The sequence below is a fragment of the Coregonus lavaretus genome (assembly GCF_964263955.1).
Source record: "Coregonus lavaretus genome assembly, chromosome: 29".
In the NCBI taxonomy this organism is placed as follows: domain Eukaryota; kingdom Metazoa; phylum Chordata; class Actinopteri; order Salmoniformes; family Salmonidae; genus Coregonus; species Coregonus lavaretus.
This window is the reverse complement of record NC_140016.1, coordinates 15,037,776-15,063,148: the sequence shown is the minus strand read 5'-3', so window position 1 is coordinate 15,063,148 and position 25,373 is coordinate 15,037,776. Positions and strand designations below refer to the sequence as shown.

Below are 25,373 nucleotides of genomic sequence, written 5' to 3'. Positions count from 1 at the left end.
GGAACGGACCAAAACGGGCTGACGACGCGCACCACTGCCTTGGTGCGGGAAGCAGGAACGGGCCGGACCGGGCTGGCGACGCGCACCACTGGCTTGGTGCGAGGGGCAGGAACAGGCCGGACCGGGCTGGCGACACGCACCACAGGCTTGGTGCGAGGGGCAGGAACATGCCGGACCGGGCTGGCGACGCGCACCACAGGCTCGGTGCGAGGGACAGGAACAAGCCGGACCGTACTGGGGACACACACCACTGGCCCTACGCGGGGATCAGGAACGGGCCGGACCGGACTGGCAACACACCCCAGTACCTCTCGCCGTGCCTCTACATTCTCCTTCCCCCTGGTGACCAGTGACTCCCGTAACCTGTCGGCCTCCTTTGCCAACCCGCTGAACCACTCTATCCCGGCCTCCTGCTGCCCCGTCGTCCACGGCGTGAGCACCCCCCCTAAAAATGTTCTGGGCGTCTCTCCTCCCCGTGGGCCAGGCCTCCATGGCTCTCGCCAGACTCTCGCTCCTCTGCTCCAAAGTCCAGCCTCTCTCCTCCTCACGCTGCTTGACCCAGTCGAGGTTGATATTCATTAGAGTCCTCTCTGGCGTTGGCTCTTGGACACGCTGCTTGGTCCAGTTATGGTGGGATCTTCTGTCACGACCGCTGGAGGAAGTGGACCAAGGCACAGCGTGGAATGCGAACATACTTTTATTTTTAATGATCACAAGAACAAAACAACAAAACGATACGTGACGTCCTTGGCAATAGACACTAACCAAACACGGAACAAGATCCCACAAACACTGTGGCAAAACAGGCTACCTAAGTATGGATCCCAATCAGAGACAACAAACAACAGCTGATTCACTTTGCCTCTGATTGAGAACCACACCGGCCAACATAGAAATAAATGAACTAGATAAACAACCTAGCACACAAAACACATAGAAACAACCCACCCTGGCTCAACATAACAGAGTCCCAGAGCCAGGGCGTGACAGAAACTCTCTTAGCAACTTCCTAGCAAAGTGTAAACAACTGTTAGCTTGTTAGCTTGTTAGCTATCCAGTTGAGTTATGAGGATAAACGTTTTCTGATGTGTTTTCTTCTTCTTTATCTTTCACTTACTTGTTTTTCTCAAATGTACTCTTCCCCTAAATCATTTGAAACATGATATATAACACCAAAGCTCGTCATTTTCCCAGCTGCTCTTGGAACTTGCAACCCTCTCAATTCAATTCAATTCAATTCAATTCAAAGGGGTTTACATTGCCAAAGCAAGTGAAATAGATAATAAAACAAAAGTAAAATAATCAATCAAATATTAACAGTAAACATTACACTCACAAGTTTCAAATGTCATACAGTGTTATAATTAAGCAATAAGGCCTGAGGGGGTGTGGTATATGGCCCATATACCACGGCTAAGGGCAGTTCTTCCGCACGACGCAGTGCGGAGTGCCTGGATACAGCCCTTAGCCAAGGTATATTGGTCATATACCACAAACCCTCAAGGTATCTTATTGCTATTATAAACTGGTTAACAATGTCAATAGAAGAGTACAAATCAATGTTTTGTCATAACCGTGGTATATGGTCTGATATACCACGGCTTTCAGCCAATCAGCATCCAGGGCTCGAACCAAACAATTTATAATGATGTACAAATAGTTAAAGTACAAAAGGGAAAATAAATTAACATAAAAATGGATTGTATTTACAATGGTGTTTGTTCTTCACTGGTTGCCTTTTTCTTGTGGCAACAGGTAATAAATCATGCTGCTGTGATGGAACACTGTGGTATTTCACCCAATAGATATGGGAGTTTATCAAAATTGGATTTGTTTTGGAATTCTTTGTGGGTCTGTGTAATCTGAGGGAAATATGTGTCTCTAATATGGTCATACATTTGGCAGGTTAGGAAGTGCAGCTCAGCTCTCTCTCTCTCTCTCTCTCTCTCTCTCTCTCTCTCTCTCTCTCTCTACTCTCGCTACTCTCTCTAATCTCTCTGTACTCTCTCTCTACTCTCTCTCTCTCCTCTTTTCATATTCCTCAAGGTGGAAGCATCAAACTGCTACCAACTGCCAATACTGCTTATGACTGGGATGATTAAAGGCCAACGTAGTTAGATGGAAGGAAATTAAACACACACGCACACACACATATACTGTACACACACACACACACACACACACACACACACACACACACACACACACACACACACACACACACACACACACACACACACACACATAGCCTCCTTCCAGCTATATATTGGATTCAATATGTTTCCTAAAATGGAAACTAGAGGTAAAGGGTCAAAAGTACGACCAAGCTTTGATCACAGTATCCTCCTCCCTAAGGTTTGTCAGGCTTCACATGATATACATTCACCAGTTAACAAATCATTTCAAATAAAGACAACACGTATCATGAAATTAGATTAAGCATGACAAGCATGCCTCCAATATGTCATTCTCCTATCTGCATATATGATGCCAAAACTTTGCTTGTTTCCATTCTACACAGATGGTCGTTTTCATTGTGAATGTTTCAAACCAAATTGTAATGAAATAATATCCTAGATTATTTAATTTCCTCTCTTGTTGACGCTTTCCAAACGGCTGGTCTACTCTGCTAAGAGAGAACGACCAGTCAGGAAACAGCTGCTTTACTAGAAGAGAACCAAGGGAAATAAGAAGAAAACAAAGAGAAAGAAAGCAAAGGAAAGTAACATTAGGGATGGAGAGATAGGGGAAGAGAAGGAGATGGGCATAGGATATTAGAGGAGGGGAGTTATGGTCTTGTTTATAGACCATATAAACTTGGCTCCCGAGTGGCGCAGCGGTCTAAGGCACTGCATCTCAGTGCTAGAGGCGTCACTACAGACCCTGGTTCGATTCCAGGCTGTATCACAGTCCGGCCGTGATTTGGAGTCCCATAGGGCGGTACACAATTGGCCCAGCGTCGTCCGAGTTTGGCCGGGGTAGGCCGTCATTGTAAATAAGAATTTGATCTTAACTGACTTGACTAGTTAAATAGAGGTTGCCCAGAGCAGAAGATGCAGACAGTGTCTGTAACAGGTTAAATGTCACAGAAGCTTTTGGAGTCTGGATAAAGGAGCTGGAGAGCGTTCTAAATGTCTGCCTTTTGAATTGCCTTGTCTTCCATCCATCTCCTTTTTGTGGGCCAGAGAGAGGAGAGTGGGGAGGGGAGGGGTGGAGAGAAGGGCGGTTGCTCGGGGGGGTGGGTGGGATGCTGCATACTTAGGCTTTCAAATTAAAGGAAAAGGAAAAGAAGGAAGAGGAACAAGTGCTCTGAGCATCTGGGAGTCCAGCATCGTGACCCGGGCTGATTTACGAACCCTCTACTTTAATGAAACTGTTTCAGTGACAGAGTCGGTAAAAGCTCGTAATGGATTGGGTGCTCTAATGTAATGAAATTACTCCCTTTCTGACAAACACCAAAAAAGAAAGAGAAAGGGAGAGGGGGAGAAGAAGAGGAGGGAGAAGAGGAGGAGGGGGAGAAGAGGAGGAGGAGGGAGAAGAGGAGGAGGGAGAAGAAGAGGAGGGGGGAGAAGAGGAGGAGGGAGAAGAAGAGGAGGGGGGAGAAGAGGAGGAGGGAGAAGAGGAGAAGGGGGAGAAGAGGAGGGGGGAGAAGTAGAGGGGGGGAAGAAGAGGAGGAGGGGGGAGAAGAAGAGGGGGAGAACAGGAGGAGGAGGGAGAAAATGTAATTAATAGAGAGCTGACAGACGGGGTGGGCTATAGCCAGCCTCTGTTCACTCTCCTTCTGTCCGTCCCCCCCCCCCCCCCCCCCCCCCCCAGTCCTCTCTCTTTCTCTCCTCCACTCACGGGGCAGTGTTGAGAGTGAGGTGATAGGCTGCAGCCAGACAGGCCACTTTAGCCAGCTGGTCCTTTCCTTCCCTGGAAGGTTGCGGTGAGGCAGAGGTGAGGGCTGAGATCTGAGTTTGTGCTGTGCGCTTCCTGGCTAGCTAGTAGCTACCTACCTTCAGCCCCTCCCAGCCACCTCCCTCACCATACCCAGCCACCGGCACTCCTCCTCCTGCAGCCCCCACCCCCGGCAGCTCCCACCCCCCCCCAGCACCCTAAACCCCCACGTCTGCAGACAGACCTGCCGCTGACTCCTGTCTCTCATCCCTCCGCAGGCAACTGGACAGCAACCACATAAGCTGCATCGAAGATGGAGCCTTCCGAGCCCTCCGTGATCTGGAGATACTGTGAGTCCTCCTCTCCTCTCCTCTCCTCTCCTCGGCTCTCCTCTCCTCAGCAGGGTCCGCTCCTGCTCTTCCCTTTCTTCTCTTCTTTTCTCTCTCTCTCTATATATATCTTTCTCTATCTCTATCTATATCTCTAACTCTCTCTCTCTATCTCTCTATCTCAATCTCTCTCTTTATCTCTATATTTCTCTCTCTATCTCTATCTATATATCTAACTCTCTCTCTCTATCTATCTCTCTCTCTATCTCTCTCTCTCTATCTCTCTCTCTATCTCTCTATCTATCTCTCTCTCTAACTCTATCTCTCTATCGTTCTGTGTTTTCACTTGATTTTTCTGTCTACTGCTCCCTGTGTGTTTTCTGTTGAATGTCTTTGAAGGGTAAAGTGTGTTGGATGTGAGCCGCAGTAGAACGGCGTACCTACCTGTGCATGCTGCCAGCGACAGCAGTGATAATGTCACCCTCCTGAGGTGTTTGTCCGTCCGCCGTGTGCCTTGTGATTCTCCGTATCGACTGTGTGACCACCACAGTTTTACACAGGCTCATTGTCATTCTGTGCTGCGTTGTGACATTAAGCTGCTAGCTAGCACATCGCAAGGTGTTGTATTTGTTAGTCACTTTTCGAAGCATCCTCTCTCTGTGCATTGTTGCTTGTTAAAATTGTTTCTGCAGTCATCTACTGTGGTGTAATATACACTATGTCCTCTAGAGAACCAAGAACATTCAGAACCTTGTCAGGGAATAGCGTACTTCATTGAATGAACAGAGTAGGAAAACCACAAGTTTACTGTAAACCAGACAGACACTGTTGAGCTGCTGCTGTACTGTAGCATGGTGTCTGAAACTCTTCCTGAGGCTGAGGGTGTTACTGGGGGTCTGGTCTGGTCTGGTCTGGTCTGATCTGGTCCAGTCTGGTCTGGTCCAGTCTGGTCTGGTCCAGTCTGGTCTGGTTTGGTCTGGTCCGGTCCAGTCTGGTCCAGTCTGGTCTGGTCTGGTACAGTCTGGTCCGGTCTGGTCCAGTCTGGTCCGGTCTGGTCCAGTCGAGTCTGGTCTGGACTGGTCTAGTCTGGTCTGGCCTGGTCTGGGTTTCAGGGGAGGGAGGTACATGCACCTGCAGCCCCCCAGACGGTGATGTCCTGGTGCAGAGAGGTTCACTGGGGGCACCTCCAATTCTCCAGCCCTCCAGTCTTCCAGCCCTCCAGCCTCCAGTCTCCAGCCCCAGCAAAGGCAAAGCCCAGCTAGAACTGCTAAGAATATGATAGGACAGCACAGGACAGGACAGCACAGGGCAGGACAGCACAGGACAGGACAGCACAGGACAGCACAGGACAGCACAGCACAGGACAGCACAGGACAGCACAGGACAGCACAGGACAGCACAGCACAGCACAGCACAGCACAGCACAGGACAGGACAGGACAGGACAGCACAGGACAGCACAGGACAAGACAGGACAGCACAGGACAGGACAACATAACTGGGTGAGAAAGATAGGGATGTCATTTCCCAGACACTAGCCATCCATCAGCTCATCCATCAGCTCATCCATCAGCTCATCCATCAGCTCATCCATCAGCTCATCCATCAGCTCATCCATCAGCTCATCCATCAGCTCATCCATCAGGGCGCTAAATGCCGTTGTCATCCTCCCTGTTAGAGCAGGTCTCATTTTGCGACCAAGAGAGACACACAGTCAGTCTCACTCACCTCCATTACAGAAAACCTGCAAAAAAAGCAGACCGTTTTTTTTACATTATAGTTTGTGAGGTTTAAATGAGGTGCATGCTCAAAGGCAGGGCAGGAAATGCTTGAATGAACGACAGTGATTCTTCTGCTGGACTGGATTGGACTGGCTGTTCATTTTGAGTGTCCTCCTCCCCTTGTCCTAGCCCTGCCTCAGCTGGACTGGCTGTTCATTTTGAGTGTCCTCCTCCCCTTGTCCTAGCCCTGCCTCAGCTGGACTGGCTGTTCATTTTGAGTGTCCTCCTCCCTTTGTCCTAGCCCTGCCTCAGCTGGACTGGCTGTTCATTTTGAGTGTCCTCCTCCCCTTGTCCTAGCCCTGCCTCAGCTGGACTGGCTGTTCATTTTGAGTGTCCTCCTCCCCTTGTCCTAGCCCTGCCTCAGCTGGACTGGCTGTTCATTTTGAGTGTCCTCCTCCCTTTGTCCTAGCCTTGCCTCAGCACTTAGAGCAGCTAGTGATGGTTTCATGACCACAGCACAAAATGGCATGATGGAGATGAGATGACGTTAGAGTTGACTGACCACACCAGGCGTAAAAGTCAGTGTGTGTGGATTCAATTTTCATTAGTAATACAGCACTTCCTCCTGCTCGACCACAGCCCATTACAAAAGCGGCCATCCATGGATAATGTGAAGATGTAAATACATGTTGTTTAAAGATGCTAATTCCACCATATGTCCATGCAGCTGAAACAGAGATAATTGGACTAGAGCACCAGGCAGGGATTGCTGTGATAGAAACCCATCATTTTAATTAGGTCATGCTCTCTTGGTAGATTAGGATTTTTCTTTGAGCAATTTTCTCTCTTTTAATATAAAACAAAGTGTTAAATTGTATGGTAGCGTACCTAACACATTTTCTGAATAGATACTGGAGCTGAATCCGTCTTAATGCACAGCCCTATATCTGTTCCCCAGTGTAACGTTGTTGAATTGAAACTACAATTGGTTCCTGTCCATGGAGCAGAATATGTCAATTTCTGCTGATAGCCAGAGTATTTGTACTTGTGCCATCTTCTAGCCTTTGAATTGAACTCATAGATGAGAACCTCTCTATTTCATGTTATACGATCAAAAGGTATCACTGGTATCACTGGTACCACTGGTATCATTGGTATCACTGGTATCGCTGGTATCACTGGTACCACTGGTATCGCTGGTATCACTGGTACCACAGGTATCACTGGTATCACTGTATCACTGGTATCACTGTATCACTGGTACCACTGTAAAACTGATACCACTGTACCACTGGCATCACTGGTATCACTGGCATCACTGGTACCACTGGTATCACTGGTACCACTGGTATTATTGGTATCACTGGTACCACTGGTGTTATTGGTATCACTGGTACCACTGGTATCGCTAGTATCACTGGTACCACTGGTACCACTGGTATCACTGGTATCACTGGTATCACTGTATCACTGGTGCAACTGTATCACTGGTATCACTGGTACCACTGTGTCACTGGTATCACTGGTATCACTGGTATCACTGTATCACTGGTGCCACTGTATCACTGGTATCACTAGTACCACTGGCATCACTGGTATCACTTTAATCAATGGTACCACTGGTATCACTGGTACCACTGTATTGCTGGTAACACTGTATCACTGGTATCACTGTATCACTGGTATCACTGTATCACTGGTGCCACAGTATCACTGGTATCACTGGTACCACTGTATCACTGGTACCACTGTATCACTGGTACTACTGTATCACTGGTATCACTGTATCACTGGTATCACTGCACTAAAATTGTGCCTTTCTGGGTATCTTTAATGTAATCTTCTATTTGATCTGGCATGGCAACTATCGGTGCCCTTTACAAGAGCCTCTGGTAAAAAGGGAAAAGCAAATGTATGATCAATGTCTCCGTGTCTGTTCCAGATTCTTCCAGATTGTCAGACCACCGTGTTTTTGACGTATATTGTGGAGAACAACATTGTTGCATATTGGGAAATATATGTTTTGTCTGGGAATGGAAAACCCAACAAAGAAAATGGGGAACTTTTATGTATGAAAATGGAAACTGGTTGACCAAATGAATTCCCAGACACAGTCAGATGGGCAGGTTTTTATTGAAGCTGTCAAGAAAAGTGTCCGTTTTATCGGTGCTCCTTTGTAGTTTGATCTCAACAACATATTGGGACCAAATACCCTTTTGAAAACAGAAATCGGGGTGGTAGACACATTTGATGTTTCTAATCACAATGTTCATTAAACTTGCATCTGACTTCAGATATAAACAAGTCATTTGAAAGAGTTCCTATTGATGCATAGATGGCTGGCTCTCCGATCATAGAAAATAACAAATACAAAAGCCTTAGCTTATTTCTCCTGAGAATAATTACTTATACAATTACGTCAGCTCGTTGTTAGATGTTAAGCATTCCCTCAAGTTGCTAATGAATAAGAACTGATTTAGTGGAGGGCACTAATGCTAAATAGGCTTCCATAATGAGTGCAACTCCGTGACTTCAAATGACTGAATACAGTTTAACGCTTGCCAAGCAACACAAAATAAACGATTGGCTCTTTCTGGTGATGAATTGTGATTTGGATTTAACATAACTGTGGTAATGACTGAACTAATGACTTCAAAGTTATCTCGGACATTTTCTCATATTGGGCATGACTTGCATCTCAATGAGATGGAGAAAGGGCTGGAGCCAGCCGAGCACACTGCATAGTGGGCCAACATACAACTTGGTGGGGGGATGGATGGGTGGAGGGGATAGATGGGTGGAGGGGATAGATGGGTGGAGGGGATGGATGGGTGGAGGGGATAGATGGGTGGAGGGGATGGATGGGTGGAGGGGATAGATGGGTGGAGGGGATAGATGGGTGGAGGGGATGGTTGGGTGGAGGGGATGGTTGGGTGGAGGGGATGGATAGGCTAATATGCCACTGATTCTTTGATTAGTATTCATAGGACGGTTTCAGCTCTAAGGACATTTGATTATAATAAATTCAGCTTTTTATCTCAAGATCTCCTTGAAGATACTTGTCAAATGTGAGTTACACCAGGCAGATGAATTGTGTTTGACAAAAATCTGATTTTCACATTTGATTGGATCAAAATACTAGCATTGTATTAGAACACTGTTCAAGCAAATGTTCCCCTTAATTTACTGGTGCTAAATGTTATTTATAATTTCTTAACTGAGAAAGTCAAATTATACTAGTGAGAACTAGAAACTATCATGATAAAATATGAATTATAGTATGATATCAATTATATTTGATTGGTACATTTGGGGGTATAAAGTTTTAAAGCATTGGTTAAAGCTGTCACAAATCTAATCAAGTCTGAAATGCTCTTTGAGAAGCCAAAGAGCATTGCAGACTTGCCTGCAGGTTGTCTTTGGAAACCCTCGTGTTTTTACCAGAGTGGCGCATGGCCATCTTCCATCTTCCCCCCTCCTGCTGCTCTCTCCAGAGAAGAGTGTTGCATATTTTATGACCACTTTTTGTACAGAAAATTCTGGCTCTCAATGAACGCTACTCTCTTTATTTTTGTACTGGCCGACCGGGGTCTGTCATTTTTTATGAGTGGAAGTGCAGCTGAGACATTTCCATGCTACAGTATCTCAAGGTTACTTCCACCTCATCACACATTGATAAGAAAAGAGAGATCCCAAGTTTTTATATTACCACAAACGACACCCCCTCCCCTGGTCCATGCCAAACACTGTCATTTGTCAGTGTGTGCACTCTGCATTTTCCTGACAGGTTGGCTGGGACCTCTGTATTCCAACTAGAGTGAGTTAGTTACTCCATAACCATTTGAATGGAGACATAGACTCCTTGTGTTAACACTGTGATTCACCAGGCTTGTTTGACACTGCATTCTGTTTTATTACTGGTATTTTACATTTACATTTACATTTTAGTCCAAATGCATTCTTTCCTTTTGAGGATACAGATGACCATGGTTTAGTGGATGAAGCGGAGTAGTCCTGTCATGTTATATGCAGTGTGTTAGCATGGTTTACTGGGTGAAGCGGAGGAGTCCTGTCATGTTATACATTTTCCCTGAGTTGTTGTGATCACCAGAAACTATCGTATTTTTGTGGCTGCATTTTTGTTCCAGAGCAGTCTAGGGCGAGACGTGTGGGTGTTTAATCGAAAGCTAAATGCATTGGTTCAGAAAACTGTGTTTTTTTGTGGTGATATTTTCTATTATATATATGTTTTGCACATGGACCGGGTCAAAAATATGTTTTGCTATTCGGTGCTTTTGGTTTGGCTGGTCTTTACATGCTAGTTAAGTCAGTCAGCTGTACCATTTTGAAGCGAGAGTTGGCGTTTCCAGGGAATTGATGTGACCTGACCCAGTCGTGGTCCCCTTGCCCCTCGGTCCGTATCGTCTCTGACCTCACTGTCGCCTATGTCATAAACACTGCTGATGTTTCATCATGATTTATGCTTTTCTGCTGCCAGGGAGAGGGAGGCCCAGTCATAGCTCACAGAGGAGCAGATAACCCAGTGAGAGAGGGAGAGAAGAGAGAGGGAGAGAGGGGGGAGAGGGGGAGTAGATAGAGGGAGAGAAGAGAGAGGGGGAGAGAGAGTAGAGAGAGAGAGAATAGAGAGGGGGGGAGACAGAGTAGATAGAGGGAGAGAAGAGAGAGGGAGAGAGACAGAGAAGAGAGATGGAGAGAGGAGGGAGAGGGAGAGTAGATTGAGAGAGAGAGAAGAGAGAGGGGGAGAGACAGAGTAGATAGAGGGAGAGAAGAGAGAGGGGGAGAGACAGCGTGAGAGAGAGAAGAGAGAGGGAGAGAGTGGGGAGAGACAGAGTAGAGAGAGAGGGAGAGAGGGGGAGAGACAGAGTAGAGAGAGAGGGAGACAAAGAGAGAGAGAGAGAGAGACAGACAGACAGACAGAGAGAGAGAGAGTGAAAGAGAGAGAGAGAGAGAGAGAGAGAGAGAGAGAGAGAGAGAGAGAGAGAGAGAGAGAGAGAGAGAGAGAGTGGGTGAGATAGAGAGAGACAGAGAGTGAGAGAGAGATGGAGAGAGACAAAGAGAGAGACAGAGAGAGAGAAAGAAAGTGCAAGAGACAGAGAGAGAGGGAGAAAGAGAGAGACACTGAAACAGGGTAAGAGTAGGATGGATTAGAATAAGGGGTGTTGGGGGGGGGACTGTCATTAGCTCGCAAACAGCACTTTTGAGCACAGGAAATTGCCTTACCACCATACTCTCTGCCCCTTGCGATATCACTGGGAGGTTGGGAAGTGTGACTGAGCCAGAGATGGGCTGAGAGAGGACCGACCCACCGTGTCCCAGCAGAGCCAAACCCCATCACTCGCTCCTGGGCGCGAGGACAAAAAGGGAAGGGAACAGTTTAGATTAAATCTGTCCTCATTTAAGCTGTAATGGCCTCATCAATGGCTCGGTACTCATGTCTCTCTCTTTCTCTCTCTCTGTCTGTATGTCCGTCCTACCTGTCCCTCTGGCTGCAGCATGTGTCTGGCTGCTACTAAGTACCCTCCATCTTCTACATAACCTAAACCTGACTCCTCCTCATCCGCTATTTTTCTCCTCCCCCTCCCCCTCCCCCTTCTCTTGTCTCCCCTCCTCTCCCCTCCTTTCTCCGTTGCAGATTTGCAGATTTCATTTTCCGAAGCCATAAAGCGTGTCTCTATTGGATAACATCGCTGGTGTGCAAATGTCAAGGGCCTTACTGTTGTCATTTTTCTCTCATAAGCCCTCACTTAGACACAACCCACATGGATTTAGAGCTGTAGATGTTATTTCTCTGTTTAGCCTCGGCAGGTTTATTTCAATTAGAAAAATAACATCTGATTGCGTCTGTGTGCTTTAGCTAAACCCTCCACGCTAAGCAGAACAAAGACAAACATTTAGCTGAACCCTCCACGCTAAACAGAACAAAGACAAACATTTAGCTGAACAGCTCCACGCTAAGCAGAACAAAGGCAAACATTTAGCTGAACCCTCCACGCTAAGCAGAACAAAGGCAAACATTTGGCTGAACCCTCCACGCTAAGCAGAACAAAGGCAAACATTTAGCTGAACCCTCCACGCTAAGCAGAACAAAGGCAAACATTTAGATGAACCCTCCACGCTAAGCAGAACAAAGACAAACATTTAGCTGAACCCTCCACGCTAAGCAGAACAAAGGCAAACATTTGGCTGAACCCTCCACGCTAAGCAGAACAAAGGCAAACATTTAGCTGAACCCTCCATGCTAAGCAGAACAAAGGCAAACATTTAGCTGAACCCTCCACGCTAAGCAGAACAAAGGCAAACATTTAGCTGAAAACTCCACGCTAAGCAGAACAAAGGCAAACATTTAGCTGAACCCTCCACGCTAAGCAGAACAAAGACAAACATTTAGCTGAACCCTCCACGCTAAGCAGAACAAAGACAAACATTTAGCCGAACCCTCCACGCTAAGCAGAACAAAGACAAACATTTAGCTGAACCCTCCACGCTAAGCAGAACAAAGGCAAACATTTCCATCCGTTTCGGATGGATTCCGTCACGCAGCAACAAGTAGTGGATGAGTTACGATGGCCTAATTTGTTTTGACATCAAGGACCCAAAACTCCAGGCTGGTTCTGTAAACTCCACGGCCGCCTCAACACTTCTTCTCCCGCGGCCTCGCCATTGGCTATTGCGTTGCCGCCTGGCCTGGTGGTGGTGAATTTTCCCAGTGTTCCATGGTGGAAATGTCACATCTCACAGGTAGGGAAGTAAGGCATCACGGGTCTCAGGAGAGGAGAGGAGAGCCACACACACAGACGGAACCTGCACATTGCATGGTTCAAACACTCAAGGCTTTATTAAAGCAGACCCTCTACACACACACTCCATCACACACTCCATCACACACTCCATCACACACTCCATCACACACACACACACATACACACACACTCACATTGTCTATAGTGAGGGCTTAGTGAGGTGATGAAGATGAAGAGAGAGAGGGAATTCACTCTGGTCATCCCTGGGATGGAGCGGGACTCTTAAATCAGCCTCACTAAAGCCCCATTCCTCCCCCCTCCCTCCCCCTGCCTCCCCCCTCTCCCCTCCCTTCCCCCTCACCCCTCCCTCACCCACCCCACTCCCTCCACCCTCCCTCCACCTCTCATCCCCATTGTGAGGGAGAAATGGCCAGGAGCAGAACCTGTGGGAAAGTTCACCTATCATCCCCTCAGATATTACAACGTACCGCTCTAACCACTCTGCCGCTGAGGGAACAGTCAAAGGGGTTGGGAAAAATCTCCTCACCTACTACCTGAAATTGTTCTTTCTCAGATTCACACACACATGTGCTCACACACACTCACACACCCACGATGGCAGAGCAGTGTGCTGCTAATGCTGATTACACAGTCATGTCACATTGCATGTCTCTCAGGCTTTGATTTCAAGCCTCTGTGAGGCTCTGTGACAGAGTCAACTCCACTGAGCTGTATGCTCTCCTCCAGCCCTTCCCTCCCACTCACTCCCCCTGCCTCCCCTCTCTCCTCCAGCCCTTCCCTCCCACTCACTCCCCCTGCCTCCCCTCTCTCCTCCAGCCCTTCCCTCCCACTCACTCCCCCTGCCTCCCCTCTCTCCTCCAGCCCTTCCCTCCCACTCACTCCCCCTGCCTCCCCTCTCTCCTCCAGCCCTTCCCTCCCACTCACTCCCCCTGCCTCCCCTCTCTCCTCCAGCCCTTCCCTCCCACTCACTCCCCCTGCCTCCCCTCTCTCCTCCAGCCCTTCCCTCCCACTCACTCCCCCTGCCTCCCCTCTCTCCTCCAGCCCTTCCCTCCCACTCACTCCCCCTGCCTCCCCTCTCTCCTCCAGCCTTTCCCTCCCACTTACTCCCTGACTCCCCACTCTCCTCCATCCCCAGCCCTGTCTTACCCACCAGCCCGACCCTCCCCTCTCTGCTCTAGCCCCAGCCCTGTCTTACCTACCAGCCCGACCCTCCCCTCTCTGCTCTAGCCCCAGCCCTGTCTTACCCACCAGCCCGACCCTCCCCTCTCTGCTCTAGCCCCAGCCCTGTCTTACCCACCAGCCCGACCCTCCCCTCTCTGCTCTAGCCCCAGCCCTGTCTTACCTACCAGCCCGACCCTCCCATTTCCACTGCAGCCCCAGCCCCCTCTCTGGTTTCAGCTGATCCCTGGCTCCAAGCAGTCTTCCCTCTATTAAAAGTGAAGTATCCAGGGGCCCTCTCCAAAAAGCCTTAATGAGGGTCTGTAGAGAGGCAGAGAGCACTCAAGAACTCAAAGTAGGCCTTTTTGCAACTGTGGGAAATCTGTTTGCATAGCAGAGAGCAAATCAAGAAATTGTACAGAAATGAAAATCTCAGTGCCCGTACCTTGGACAGAGCATGTCACTGTTTTAAGGAGAAGTGATGGGGCGGTTAATAGCAGAATAATTATATTGACCAGGACATCGATAGAACTGTAAATAAAATCATAAAGTAACATTGCTTCGCTACACAGTGAGTTATAACTGTGGATATACTATCGATCCCATTCCATTAAAGCACCATAATGGAGACAAATACATGCCATTGTCTTCCTGCAGTATTGTACTATGTCAGAGACATTCCCTGCTTTCATTAAGAAGCAGTGGTTCAGTAGTGTTTTATTCAGCGAAGACATACATGTAGCTCAAGCTAATTCATGCTGTGCAGATTCAAAGCAGGGAAAGAAAAAAACAATGCGTAAAAAGCTGAATAAAAGAGATTGGTACAAACAAACTGACTGCCTCTCTAAATGAGGACCTTGAGAGATGGAGAGAGAGAGAGAGAAAGAGAGAGAGAGAGAGAGAGAGAGAGAGAGAGAGAGAGAGAGAGAGAGAGAGAGAGAGAGAGAGAGAGGTTGACGGCGAAGGCAGTGACTGCAGGCCCTCTGCAACAGACAACAGGAGATAGCATCTCCCTCATGGGCTTCTCTTAAAGACTCAGCTCATCACTGCCTGCCTGGCTGACTGGGGACAGAGAGAAAGAGGAGAGGTCCCATACAGCACTGCAGCACTATAAAGACTATACAACACACGACATGTCCCCCTGTGACAGACAGACACGCCATTACCCAGCCTGAGAGGCTAATGTCAGCTGTAACAGAGCAGGCCTTGGAATTGATCATATTTATCCATAAAGCCATTTTATAACGTTCTCCTATGAGATCTGCAGGTTAGTGGGTTTTAACTAGGCAGACAAAGATCTTGAAAGAGCCATTATGTGTGATTGAGAAACTGACACTGTAGTCTACATATTGGAGAAGTTCTATCATGGCTGTGTGATTACTGAAATCAAGACAAATTGCAAGGGGCCTCAGCAAATCCAATCTAATGTGAATCGTTTGGCAAAATGCCCTCTAGGACCAGACCGTTTAAAAAAACGACCATGTTGAAATATGGATGTAGCCAAGCGCCGCTAACTCCTTAGGGGTTTCTGTTTCCTCTTTATCATGACAGCTGTGTGTGTGTGTGTGTGTGTGTGTGTGTGTGCGTGTGTGTGTGTGTGCGTGTGTGCTCGTTTGTGTGTGTTTCCATCCCTCAGTACATTTCAGCCCCACCGAGGATGACACAATCACACTATCTTTTGTTCTTTAGTCTGTTAACAGCAGGGGTGCGTGGGTAAAATCACTGAGGAAGCCAAGCCAGGAAAAGAAAACCATATTACCACCTATGTGTTGTGATAGTTGCATTGTTTGCTCTATAACCTGTTAGTTCATATGCCATGACACCGTGATATATAGGCCTAAGGCCGAGACAATAAGAAGACACAGTGGCAGAATAAATTCAAACACACATTTGTTTAATCACAAAACCGGAGAGCAACCTCTGTACAGTGAAGTCCACAAAGCATATTGCATGTAACAAACAGTTACATGATCTACAGCATGGTCAAGCAATGTAATGTTTCAGACTACTAAACAACTATTGATTTAGAACCACTGAGAGTTACCGCAAGTCTTAAAGAAAACATGAGCTGCCTCCACTATTCCATTACCATTTCAACTACAACATGTCTGTGTGTGTGTGCGTGCGGTCGTGCAAGTTGACTCACCCTACGCCAATGCCATCTTCCTCTTTCATGTTGACAAAACGGTCTATCACTCTGTCATACTGTAAACGCTTTAATTTTTTGTTGTCCTAGGCTACCTGGCTCAAACGCTTGCTCACTAGCCTAACTTCCATTAATGGGCAACGTTAGCTAGTTAACATTAGCCTTCTATATCTAGCTACGTATTGAACTTCCATCCTCTCAAGCCACAGGCACAATGTATGAATTTGTGGTTGGATCAGAATCAGCAATATAATCATTGGCCCGTACAAAGAATTAAGTAAAACCACAAGTCCAAATCCCTGTCGCCATCCATGGTTAATTTAGAAAAGGGCCAATTTTAACTAGCTAGCAAGCTAGCCACCGGAGGACAACAACACATCAAGATACAACAATTCAAGTTGTTTCAGTCAATGACGTATTGCTCTCGATGTGATGTGATTGGAGTGAAGCCAAATCCAAACTGTCTTGGTGCACCAGGACCATTCACAGTTGAGCTCACTCAGTTTAGCTCAACGCTGATTGGCTATTATTTTATACTTTTTTTATCAAGGGAGGCCAAATGCTCTCTGACTTCTCTTGTATTCAATGCTACGGGCGGCAACAATGTCATACTCTTTTTGACCAGACAGAATCAGGTAGATGGCCTACACATACAGAGACAAAGGGCCGCTGATTCGCTCGCACAGATGCTTTCTCCGGTGAGATACATTCAGCCTCTTGCGAATTGAAGGAAAATGATGAAACACAGAGAGACGAAAGATACATAATTTTTTCTTTTTTTCTTTTTTTCTTGGTCAATTATTTGGGGAAGCCTGGCTTCCCTTGGCATCCATGAATACACGCCACTGCCTGTTAATAACTTAATGTTCCCCCAAGCTCCCTAGCACTCCTTGGAAAATCTATCTCTGCCCAGTGGGGGAAGGAGGAAAGAGGGAGAGATATGTGAGTGGCCATCCTGTGCAGGGTACATTTTCCACTGCAGATGGTTCAGTATAAAAGCATTTTACTAGGGTGTTGCCCCCTTAGTCCCAGTATTACAGGGTTCTTCCAGGGTGTTGCCCCCTTAGTCCCAGTATTACAGGGTTTTACCAGGACGTTGCCCCCTTAGTCCCAGTATTACAGGGTTTTACCAGGACGTTGCCCCCTTAGTCCCAGTATTACAGGGTTTTACCAGGACGTTGCCCCCTTAGTCCCAGTATTACAGGGTTTTACCAGGGCGTTGCCCCTTTAGTCCCAGTATTACAGGGTTCTTCCAGGGCGTTGCCCCCTTAGTCCCAGTATTACAGGGGATTTCCAGGGTGTTGCCCCCTTAGTCCCAGTATTACAGGGTTTTTCCAGGACGTTGCCCCCTTAGTCCCAGAATTACAGGGTTTTACCAGGGCGTTGCCCCCTTAGTCCCTGTATTACAGGGTTTTACCAGGGCGTTGCCCCCTTAGTCCCAGTATTACAGGGTTTTACCAGGGCGTTGCCCCCTTAGTCCCTGTATTACAGGGTTTTTCCAGGGCGTTGCCCCTTTAGTCCCAGTATTACAGGGTTTTACCAGGGTGTTGCCCCCTTAGTCCCAGTATTACAGGGTTTTACCAGGGTGTTGCCCCCTTAGTCCCAGTATTACAGGGTTTTACCAGGGCGTTGCCCCTTTAGTCCCTGTATTACAGGGTTTTTCCAGGGCGTTGCCCCCTTAGTCCCAGTATTACAGGGTTTTACCAGGGCGTTGCCCCCTTAGTCCCTGTATTACAGGGTTTTACCAGGGCGTTGCCCCCTTAGTCCCAGTATTACAGGGTTTTACCAGGACGTTGCCCCTTTAGTCCCAGTATTACAGGGTTTTACATTACATTTAAATTTTAGTCATTTAGCAGACGCTCTTATCCAGAGCGACTTACAGTTAGTGAATACATTAATTTTTTTATACTGGCCCCCCGTGGGAATCAAACCCACAACCCTGGCGTTGCAAACGCCATGCTCTATCAACTGAGCTACATCCCTGCCGGCCATTCCCTCCCCAACCCTGGACGACGCTGGGCCAATTGTGCGCCGCCCATGAGTCTCCCGGTCGCGGCCGGCTGCGACAGAGCCTGGATTCGAACCAGGATCTCTAGTGGCACAGTTAGCACTGCGATGCAGTGCCTTAGACCACTGCGCCACTCAGGATGTTGCCCCCTTAGTCCCAGTATTACAGGGTTTTACCAGGACGTTGCCCCTTTAGTCCCAGTATTACAGGGTTTTACCAGGGCGTTGCCCCCTTAGTCCCAGTATTACAGGGTTTTACCAGGGCGTTGACCCCTTAGTCCCAGTATTACAGGGTTTTACCAGGGCGTTGCCCCCTTAGTCCCAGTATTACAGGGTTTTACCAGGACGTTGCCCCTTTAGTCCCAGTATTACAGGGTTTTACCAGGACGTTGCCCCCTTAGTCCCAGTATTACAGGGTTTTTCCAGGGCGTTGACCCCTTAGTCCCAGTATTACAGGGTTTTACCAGGGCGTTGCCCCCTTAGTCCCAGTATTACAGGGTTTTACCAGGGCGTTGCCCCCTTAGTCCCAGTATTACAGGGTTTTACCAGGGTGTTGCCCCCTTAGTCCCAGCCAGACCCATCCCTGGCCCATTTCTCTCTCTCTCTTTCACAATCACTCTCTCTCGCTCTCTCCTCCGTCTCTGTCCCTCCCTCTCTCTCCTTCCCTCTCTCTCTCTCTCTTCTTCCGTCCCTCCATCTCTCCACTCTGGCAGAGACCCAACAGTAGTTCTAAGCCAGATAAGCCTCAGAGCCACAGTTGCCTTGACAATGGGGATAGAGTTACTCTCCTCACTAGAACTGTCGATTTGGTCAGCACTGACAAGGGTTATTCCGCCCCGTATATAATTTAATTGTGGAATAGCAATCATTTTCATGCCATTTTGTTGCCTTTTCCCCCCTCGTTCTTAATAAAGTGTTCCCCCTGCTGATTGCTTCCAAAATAAATATTAAAACATAACTTAAAATTCCACAAGTATGTTTTATTTTAAGGGATTTTCCCGCTTTTTTTCATGCAGCCCTAGTTATTTTGCGAGCATTGCTGTTGCCTGGATGGTTCGAATTAAGTCTGATCACAGATATATTAAACCGAGCTGCGTTGTGGTCATATCCATCTTCCCCATCTCTCCTTTATGGGGCTATTCAGTTTGAATTAGCCTGTTACAATGAGAGTTCATACATGGCGTCACACCAGTGGCCGCTGCCTGGCACTCACACCACTTTCCTAAAACATGCATGAACTGTAAAACCAGCGGGTCAGTCCGTCCACTCAACATTGAGGATCTGCTGTGATCAGCACCATCTCTAGTCTGCCCTAATCCACTCATTATCTGTAATAGTACAGTAGGACCCCTGAACACAGTAAAATACTGTTTAAAATGACCCTCTGCTCCGCTCCGCTCCCTCTGCCGTCTTGCCGACAGGATTCATCACTTTATGTTTCTAACTACCGAACAGAGTGGGAACCATTAAAGTCCCAAATGGAGAAATAACAGGCACACATTTGGCCTTCCCGGAGAGGTGGTGCAGAGGGGATGGGGAGGTGGAAGGAGGTGGAGGGGGTTAGGTAGTGACGGAGGGGTGGGATGGCTATATTACAAGATTAAGTCAGCTAAGTAGCACTAATCACAGTTAAGAAAGGGAAGATAACTGCCGTCCGCAATTACTGCTGCCTTCTCCATCTCTCCCTCCCTCCCTCCCTCCCTGACCTTGTCCATTACTTGTGTTTTTTTCTCTTTCAATCAGTGTGTTTCTTTCTTAGTCCTCTGCCTTCTCTCAAAGGTCTTTTTCTGTTTTTCTACTTGTGAAACATACTTTTTCTACTTGTGAAACTAGAGTATTTGTGTCTTATGGATTTTTTTTCTAAATGCACTGTCTCTTTTCTTTTGCAGTACCCTTAACAACAACAACATCACCCTCATCCCTCTGTCCAGCTTCAACCACATGCCCAAGCTGCGGACTCTGTGAGTATATGAGGATTATATGAGTCAACCAATGTGAAATGCCACCAAGGGGCTGAGTAGAAACAGGATCCATCTCAGAACATATCATTATTCCATAATGAGTGGTTACCTCTCCATTGTTTCATGCTTATAATCATTACGGCCCAATTAACGCCACAAGGCACAACTTTATGAGCTCTGACTTCCTACAAAAAAAACATGATGTTCCTTCTCACACAATGTGTAAACACACTGTTGTCATTGTTGTCAACAAACCCTGGCAACCCTGGCAACCCTTGTTGTTTGATGATTGATTGGGTGGGCCTCTCCGGTCGCCAGGGCGATGGCATGCCAGCTCACTGGAGTTCTTTACCAATAAACCTCCGGGGCAGTCTGAAGCCCCTGCTGAAAAAAACAGCATAGACCGGCATTGGCTGGTGACCAGCCTTTGTTGTGTTTTTGCTGGTGACCAGCCTTCGCTGTGTTTTTGCTGGTGACCAGCCTTCGTTGTGTTTTCACTGGTGACCAGCCTTCGCTGTGTTTTCGCTGGTGACCATCATTCGCTGTGTTTTCGCTGGTCACCAGCCTTTGCTGTGATTTTGCTGGTGACCAGCCTTCGTTTATTTCTTTGCTGGTGACCATCCTTCGCTGTGTTTTCGCTGGTGACCATCCTTCGCTGTGTTTTCGCTGGTGACCAGCCTTCGTTGTGTTTTCGCTGGTGACCATCATTCGCTGTGTTTTTGCTGGTGACCAGCCATCACTGTGATTTTGCTGGTGACCAGCCTTCGTTTATTTCTTTGCTGGTGACCAGCCTTTACTGTATTTTCGCTGGTGAACAGCTTTTGCTGTGATTTCGCTGGTGACCATCCTTCACTGTGTATTCGCTGGTGACCAGCCTTCGTTGTGTTTTCGCTGGTGACTAGTCTTTGCTGTGATTTTGCTGGTGACCAGCCTTCGTTTATTTCTTTGCTGGTGACAAGCCTTCGCTATGTTTTCGCTGGTGACCAGCCTTCGCTGTGATTTTGCTGATGACCAGTCTTCGTTGATTTCTTTGCTGGTGACCATCCTTTGCTGTGTTTTGGACACATAATCTGGTCACCAGAATATGCAGGCCACATGCAAAACAAGCAGCAAGTCACATTATGTTGGCTTGCAAAGTGATGTCTAATTCCTTTTGCAATCCAGCCTGACTGGGGATAAGCCCAAAATGTTCCCTTGTATTCATCCACAATCTGCATTCAGAATGACTGCCAGGGTTAGAACGAGTGTCACCAGTGTCCAAAACACAGCGAAGGCTGGTCACCATCAAAAACACAGCGAAGGCTGGTCACCATCAAAAACACAGCGAAGGCTGGTCACCAGCAAAAACACAGCGAAGGCTGGTCACCAGCAAAAACACAGAGAATGCTGGTCACCATCAAAAACACAGCGAAGGCTGGTCACTAGGGAAAACACAACGAAGGCTGGTCTGTCAGCATAACCAGCTTGACCAGCATGACCAGCATCTGACCAGCACTGACCAGCTTGACCAGCACAGACCAGCTTGACCAGCATAGACCAGCATGGACCAGCTTGAAATGTATGCTGATCTATGCTGGGTTTTTTCAGCAGGGGCGCAGACATTGTCTTTGTCTCCGTCCCCTGAGACCGGTGCATTCCTTTTTTACTGTACCCGCTCCATTTACACTGTGTCCCCGACCACAATCAATTTAAATCATTCCACAGTGCCCAACCTCGCCGGATGTTTCCATTCTGTGGCTGACCTTGTGTATTAGCAGTGGGCTCTGGGGTTATTATGACCATGTGATCTGAGTGTTTCACTGCTGAACGATCCAGTGACAACAGTAGACACAGGTCTGGTCTGGTTGGGCCTGGGTCTGGGGGTGCATACGTACAGACAGATAGACAGACCGACCTTGACACCCGGGGCTCATCTCAGATCCACAGTGTTTCAAGGGTCACAGTGACCCTGCGGTGTCCTCGCCCCCAGCTCCCCAGTCATCAGCTCTTTTTCTGCCTGCTGCCGGTACTCCTCTGGGGCCTGAGGTCTGGAGCCTCAGAGCTTTCCACTCCCCCTGCATTAGGACTACGCTACATGCTCCACGGCTCGGCAGTCTGCTCTGGAAAGCCTCCCATCCATCAGTCCCCTTAGACAGGCTTAGCCCCAGCCCCGTCACCTCCTCCTCGCCTCCCCAGGATTGAATTTGCTGATGCTGGGATGGCCAGCCTGCTGCTCCCTAGCCAGTATTGAATTATCGGAGCCGAGGCTCCCCCTACTCCCCCTGCTCCCAGTTCTTTTGTATTGCATTTTCTGGTTCTAATATACCTGAGATCTCTGTATTGAATTTGCTGCTCGTAAAAACAACTTATTACATAAAATGTTTAGAAATGTCTGTAATCCATTTAGCATGGGATGGTGGATGTAGAGATGGATGGAGGGATGGATGTAGGGATTGATGGAGGGATGGATGGAGGGATGGATGGATGGAGGGATGGATGGATATAGGGATGGGATGGAGGCATGGATGGATAGAGGGATGGACGGATGGATGGATCGATGGATGTAGGGAATTGGATGGAGGCATGGATGGAGGGATGGATGGAGGAATGGATGGAGGGATGGATGGAGGGATGGATGGATGGAGGAATGGATGGAGGGATGGATGGAGGGATGGATGGAGGAATGGATGGAGGGATGGATGAAGGGTGGAAGGAGGGATGGATGGAGGGATGGATGGATGGAGGGTGGATGGCTCCAGGTTTCTGATTATATAGCTTGGCTTACCTAGCTCTGCCCTCTCTCGCTCTCTCTCTCTCTCTCTTCTCTCCCCCACGCTCTCTTTACGAGCTTTGTCCAGCAGCCATTCAATTAGATCAAATGATATCACCCCATGGTGCTTTGCCATTCAATAACTCCAGACAAATAGAGTGTGAGGCCTCCTACTGCTAAAGGGGTAGCTAGTCATTTTCACAGTGTGTGTGGATCACTGGATGAGCTGAGTTGCCTTTTTGTGCAGGCTCTGAGGATGAACATGTGCACCTAGCTCACCACACACACACACAGCTGACCACAGAGTGGTGGTGTATGAACCCTATGCTCCGTCTCAGTGTGGAGCTCATCCCCTCCATCCGTCCATCTCTCTAATCCCACTGGTGTGTAATTCATCCGGAACAACGGGAGGCTATAAACTGGATTTATAATGGGAAGAGCTCCATTAAAACCACAGCCCACGCTGTTATCCTCAATGAGCAATTCCTGTCCCCTAACCGGATCACACCCCTATTTCATTTGCAGACTTTTTGAAAAGGGTATAGTGCCTTTTTGATTAGCTGACATTACTTTTTCTCCCCCTCCCCCTCCCTCTATCCCTCTGTTTCCTCTCCCCTCAGCTCCTCTCCTCACCCAGTCGGGCTGAGAAAGCGAGACCATTCTTGTGTCTGCAGAAGAATACATATTAGTAGCTTTTATTTGGCAGTCTTGGTTATGACAACCACATCTCTGTCAAGGACAGAGGAGTCACAGAGTCATAAACACAGCTCTGCTACCATGAGTAAATGAGAACTCCTAACACGGTTCCATCTGCTAGGCAGCCTTAGACCTGAAGAAGGATAGAAGGTCCTTTTAATTGTAAACAATTTGGGAACATATATTTCAGTGAGTGGATTATTCTTTTCAGCCTTAGATTTTGTCATTTTTTTCATACATTATGGTATGCCACTGGCCATCGACTGTGGCACTGAACACTGTGGCTGTTATTTTTCTCTCCTCCCTCCCTCTGCTGCCAACAACCCACACTGACTACTGCTGTTCCTCTCTCTCCCCTTCTCCCTCTGCAGGCGTCTACACTCTAACAACCTGCACTGCGACTGCCACCTGTCCTGGCTGTCCGACTGGCTGCGGCAAAGGCGTGGCCTAGCCCCCTTTACCCAGTGCATGGCCCCCGCCAACATGAGGGGCCTCAACATCCCTGATGTCCAGAAGAAAGACTTCACCTGCACAGGTACGCTAAAGCACCATGACAACACACTGTACTACAAACACAAAACAATGTACCTACTCATGTTATCTCCAAATGAATACAGTCTATTATGGATCAGATTGAAAAGCCACTGAATCAGTAGAATAGGTTGGTGTTCTTGTTTAATTTATTCCAGGATATCATTGGTAAAAGTGTTCACTTTTGGGCCTAATGAACAGCTCCCTCCCCCTCCCTGCAGCCATTAATCAGCTGATGAATCTCCAGCAGGCAGACGCAGCAGAAATACAGTTGTCTGCCTAAGAGGCAGCCCCGTAATTAACTTGCAAATGAAGACAATAACACAGTAGAGAGAGAGAGAGAGAGAGAGAGAGAGAGAGAGAGAGAGAGAGAGAGAGAGAGAGAGAGAGAGAGAGAGAGAGAGAGAGAGAGAGAGAGAGAGAGAGAGAGAGAGAGAGAGAGAGAGAGAGAGAGAGAGAGAGAGAGAGAGAGAGAGAGAGAGAGAGAGAGAGAGAGAGAGAGAGAGACAGAGAGATTTTCCCTTTTGAACTTTAACTATTTGCACATCGTTGCATCACTGTCCAGTGCCTTGCAAAAGTATTCATCCCCCTTGGCATTTTTCCTATTTTGTTGCATTACAACCTGTAATTTAAATGTTTTTTATTTGGATTTCATGTAATGGACATACACAAAATATACCAAATTGGTGAAGTGAAATGAAAAAAATTACTTTCGTCACATGATCTGTCACATGATCTCAGTATATATACACCTGTTCTGAAAGGCCCCAGAGTCTGCAACACCACTAAGCAAGGGGCACCACTAAAGCAAGCGGCACCATGAAGACCAAGGAGCTCTACAAACAGGTCAGGGACAAAGTTGTGGAGAAGTACAGATCCGGGTTGGGTTATAAAAAAATATCAGAAACTTTGAACATCCCATGGAGCACCATTAAATCCATTATTAAAAAATGGAAAGAATATGGCACCACAACAAACCTGCCAAGAGAGGGCCATCCACCAAAAATCACGGGCCAGGCAAGGAGGGCATTAATCAGAGAGGCAACAAAGAGACCAAAGATAACCCTGAAGGAGCTGCAAAGCTCCACAGCGGAGATTGGAGTATCTGTCCACAGGACCACTTTAAGCCGTACACTCCACAGAGCTGGGCTTTACGGAAGAGTGGCCAGAAAAAAGCCATTGCTTAAAAAAATAAATAAGCAAACACGTTTGGTGTTTGCCAGAAGCCATGTGGAAGAAGGTACTGTCACGCTCTGGTTCCGGGACGTTGTTTATGAACCAGGGTGTGTTTGTATTGTTGGGTGTTGTGTGGGTTAGGTTGGGTATAGGGTGTGTTCGTTTTGTTGTGTGCTGTTTGGTTGGGGTGTCTAGGTGGTTGTCTTCCTTGTTTGTATTCATGTGACTCCCAATCGGAG

The 25,373-nt window shown here is 47.6% G+C and overlaps 1 protein-coding gene across 1 annotated transcript in view; it reads left to right on the top strand.

Annotated features, from left to right (window-relative positions):
* slit3 (slit homolog 3) overlaps positions 1–25,373 on the top strand; it is a gene marked incomplete at its 5' end in the record, with an annotated part of 237,039 nt that overhangs the window by 136,502 nt on the left and 75,164 nt on the right. The window contains 3 exons of the mRNA XM_084147010.1: positions 4,158–4,229; positions 19,911–19,982; positions 23,799–23,962. Of these exons, the coding sequence (XP_084003136.1) occupies positions 4,158–4,229; positions 19,911–19,982; positions 23,799–23,962 (308 nt within the window). The remainder of the gene's footprint in view (positions 1–4,157; positions 4,230–19,910; positions 19,983–23,798; positions 23,963–25,373) is intronic.